The following is a 4,097-nucleotide window of genomic DNA, read 5'->3' on the forward strand; positions in this document are numbered from 1 at the left end:
CCAGCACAGGACATTGAACAACACATGTCCACTGGAGGAGTGAATGAATGAGCAGAACAAGCAAATAAATACACAAACTGAGCCAGAGAAAAGGGCCGAGTCACAGAGACAGAGTTGGAGAGAGACCAGGTCTCCTGGGTGTTTCCTGGTTTTGAGTCTAAGCCGAGGTGGGAGAAGTGGCGTGGTGTTGGTGCTGGAGGACAGAGGGTTAGCTCAGAGGTCAGAGGTGAGGTCTGGGGTTACAATAAGGGAAAGTCACCCACCTGGAGTCTCAATGATGGCTGCAGCAACGTAGAGGCGCAGCCCCTGGAGGCCAGTAATGCCCATATTCAGCTTCCCCAGGGCATCCTGGAACTTTGCCTTTGAGAGGGAAATGTGGCTCTGTCCATTCACCAGCTGAGGCACAGAAAGAAACAGGACATAGGGTGAGACTGAGTCTCACCTCCCTTGCCCCTTCCCCTCCCCAGCCCCTATTCTCCTTCCTACCTTGGTCTGACTCTCCAGCCCCCGAAGGAAAGTCTTCTTACCATCCTCATCTAGGAGCCCAAAGCGCACATACGCCACCCCCTGCACTGGCTTCCCATAGATGTACCTGTTGTGACAGAGAGAAGAGGGCGGGCCAAGGGCTGGGGGGAAATATGGCCTGAGGGCAGGGAAGCAGGAGCCCATTCATACTGAGTAGGGAGCAGGACCCAGTGCTGGTGGGCAGAGGTGGGGAGGGAGGTATTACCTGGCCTGGATGTCTAACTGGATTTCATCAAGATGGCCTGGCACCGTCAGGATGTAGGGCTTTCCAGGGGTGATCTTCACCTCAAAGTTGGGAAGGACTGACCCAGGGTGAAGGGATAGGCAGGTCAGACTCTAGCTCAAAGACTCCCCTCCACCCAGGGCTGTGGCACCCATATCTCCCTGCCCTGAGCTGCACCCACTATGTTTCCTCCCACCCTTATTTCCTTCCGGAAAGCAGTTGCCTGTCCCTCCAGTTTCCAGCTCTCACCATATTTCTTCACCTCAAACTGGGTGCTGCTGTTGGATTCCAGGCCATCTGAGAATCGGGCTGAGATCTTCCAGGTCCCTGGCCTGAGAATGGACAAGGAAGGCGCTCAGCCCATCTGTGCAATGGGACACGGAGAGCCAGAGGCCTGCTTCCCTGGGAAGAGGACTGTGGGGTTAACCAGAGGCTCAGGAGGTTGAGGGCCAGGGCATCCCGGGACGTGCCTCTGTGTGGGAGGTGGAGAGCCTAACAGGAATTGGGGTGGTGTAGCTTGGGGACAGCCCCACATTGGGAGAGCTCACTCTGAGATGTCTGGGATCACAAAGTCATCCTGGAAGATGGACGAGGGCAGGTACACCTCTTTCTTCCGCACGCGGAGGCCGTGAGAGTTCTGCAAGGGGAGAAGTGGTCACAGGCAGGAGGTCACATCAGTGGCCAGGATCAGGAAGGCCAGAGGTCGGGGACTCACCTCCACCGTGACTGTGATGGCGTCAGTGCTCGGGCGCATCTTTTGATCCAGAGCAAAGACCCGGTACCGAACTGGGAGAGGAGGGGAGAGAGGTGAGCAGGGATCCATGTGCAAGGGGAGAGTGGGTCCAACTCCGCAGAGGGAGTGGGGACAAATATTTCCTAAGCAGTCCTCCCATGTGGCACTTTCTTTCAGGTTATCTCACTTAGGGGCACCAAACTCGTCCTGACAGGGCTTGGAGGGGTTCAATGTTGAGGCCCTGGGGCTGAGACTCACCCTGCTGGCCAGGGTTGTAAATGGGCTGGTCCGTCTGCAAAAGAGGTGCCCCGGCGAGAGGAGAAGAGCAGGTTGACACCCTGGATGTTTGTCTTTCTGGACAGAGAGTCCTTTATCCATGGTGACTGGGCCACCAGCTGGACCTCAGGGCCTCTGAGGAGTTGATGGAGGCCACAGCTCTTCACATCTTTCAAGGGCACCTGTCAGGAGAGGGAGATGGAGCGGGTCACAGAGCAAGAGAGAGCTGGCCAAAAGGACAGAGACCAAGGGAGAAACATAGAAGGAGAATGCGAGGGTGGGAAGACAGGAGGGGAGGAGGCCGGTGGGAAGATGAAGACACTTACAAGACCAAGGGGAACAGGGCGGGAGGCCCCACAAGCAGCAGGAGGGCGTGGGGTCTAGTTACCTGGAGGCTGAGGAGTGCGAAGTCTCTTTCTGAGCTAAGGGTGAAGTCCACCTTTGGGGAGCAGGGGACATTATTATGAGATGGGTTTCGCAGGAACACTGATCCTTTCACTACCTGTCCTCGGGGCACATCCTGGAGCTGCACCCCACCGATAGGGGACCCCAGATGAACCACAGAAGGAGAGAACAAGAGCAACCTGGGGAGAACAGACAGGATCAGCAGTCAGACTTCGCTCTGACCCTCCAACCCTGCTCTCCCTCACTCCTGAATCGGGTCCTGTTGCCAGCCCTGCCCCAATCCAAGCGCCCAACATCCCGCCTCCAGGACCTGGGCTTCTGCAGAGATAAGGTGAAGAAGCTGGATGCCCAGATCAGCCCCAGAGGAGCCTCATGGCTGGAGGATGCAAGAGGGGTTAGATCCGTCTGTCTGTCTGCTACCTTCTGGCCAAGCTAGGGCTTAGGGCAGAGTTGACTCTGGACCTTGCTCCTCCCCAGCCCAGCTAAGCTGGGAAACCACGTGACAGCCAAGAAATGCAACTGGCCTCAGGCCCAGTGTTGTGGGGCGCCCCGGACACCTGGGTCTCCAAGGGAATCTCTGAATCTTGGCCCAAAATAACCTTGTCCTTCCCTGTTAACCCCTCATTCCAGTGCCTGAGCACCTTCCCCTACCAAGTGTATCTGTATCAGGGTATAGGTGCACATGAGCTCATGTGTACATGGGCTTACAAGGGCCCAACATGGCCCACGAGTGCAGGATATTTAAAGGCCCTCACAAAACAGTGACAGGTTTCTAAGACACTTGTCTCTTACTTTCATTCCAACACAAATTGAACAATACTAGGCTTTTGCTTTTTTAGGCCCTAACAGAAATTCCAGGGTTTAGGAGATTAGGTACACCCATACCACTCCACAGGGAGAGTGGTCTGGTGAACTCCTAACCCCTTTCCTCTCTGAACGAGGCAAAGCTCAGACTTCACCTCTACCCCTAAACAAGGCACCCAAACACACGTCACAGTAAATAAAGGACATCCAGAAAATACCACAGGCAGAAGTACTTTATTTGGCAATTTTAACATGACACATAGGGAAAAGAACCCTGCCCTCCTTCACCAGCCTCCCCAGAAATCCCACCTTCCTATTTTAAGACAGAGTAATAACAGCACCATTTTACACAAAAGGGAACAGCCACAGCCTTGGCACCATTTCTGGTTCCACTTTCCATGAAAGGGCAGAGAAGCACTGCTCAAACCCCACCACCGGGTCAGAGCCCAGGCAAACAGCAGCAGCCACATCTGACCCTTTGCATACACGAGAGCCCAACACTCATCCTGGCTCCCAAGCCTTCCCAAGGTGACCCTGTTTCAGCCACCATCATGTAGCAATTCCAGTCCCCTCCAGGCCCACTCTGGGGAGCTGAGCAATGATGAGCAGAATCTTCATGTCTCTGGCAGGCGGAGGAGGGTTCCAGAAGTGGTAGAGATGCTGTGCAGGAGAAAGACAAGGCTGGAGCCAGACACCTAGGCTCAAGTTGTTAGGAGAGCTTAGAACTTGGGAAGGGGTGTTCCCGGGTTCCAGAGAAGAATGAGAGCCACTGGCCTTCACTAGGGAACTAAGCATGAGCTGGGAGGAAATCCGACCTTGGGTCATTGCTCCGTCATCTGCCAGAGGCCAGGGCAAGACTCACCAGTCGACTAGCTGGGCCCCAATGAGGTCATGCACATGGTAGGTAAGACCAAGCCGTACAACGGCAGGAGCCCGCCGGCCGAGGAGCTCTGATAGGAGCAGCTCCCGATACTTGGCCTTCCGGACCATGCCAAGGACAGCCTGGCGCCCTGGAGAAGTGGCACAGGAGAAGGGAAAGGTGACTAAGGCGTAGAGGCCTGAGGAGCCACCAAAGGGTGAGGGCTGCAGGTCTGAGCTGCAGGTGGGATACCTTTAACAAAGTACTTGTGC

The 4,097-nt window shown here is 55.4% G+C and overlaps 1 protein-coding gene and 1 long non-coding RNA gene across 2 annotated transcripts; both read right to left on the reverse strand.

The window, feature by feature from the left end:
* Positions 1-196: 196 nt before the first annotated feature.
* LOC108519876 (complement C4-B-like) lies at positions 197-2,883 on the reverse strand. The gene is given in 10 exon segments (XM_017859150.1): positions 197-396; positions 487-592; positions 731-827; positions 998-1,080; positions 1,297-1,385; positions 1,464-1,534; positions 1,740-1,786; positions 1,788-1,939; positions 2,146-2,341; positions 2,861-2,883. Coding segments are annotated over 10 exon segments (1,005 nt in total). The 3' UTR covers positions 197-255.
* A 298-nt stretch (positions 2,884-3,181) lies between these two features.
* Positions 3,182-4,097, reverse strand: LOC108519902 (uncharacterized). Its single transcript, XR_001882754.1, has 3 exons — positions 4,078-4,097; positions 3,829-3,976; positions 3,182-3,626 (listed from the first exon to the last, which is right to left on the reverse strand). It is a non-coding gene; the product is annotated as an uncharacterized LOC108519902 (long non-coding RNA).

This window comes from Rhinopithecus bieti, unplaced genomic scaffold (genome assembly GCF_001698545.2).
Source record: "Rhinopithecus bieti isolate Rb0 unplaced genomic scaffold, ASM169854v2 scaffold_49936, whole genome shotgun sequence".
Lineage (NCBI taxonomy): Eukaryota > Metazoa > Chordata > Mammalia > Primates > Cercopithecidae > Rhinopithecus > Rhinopithecus bieti.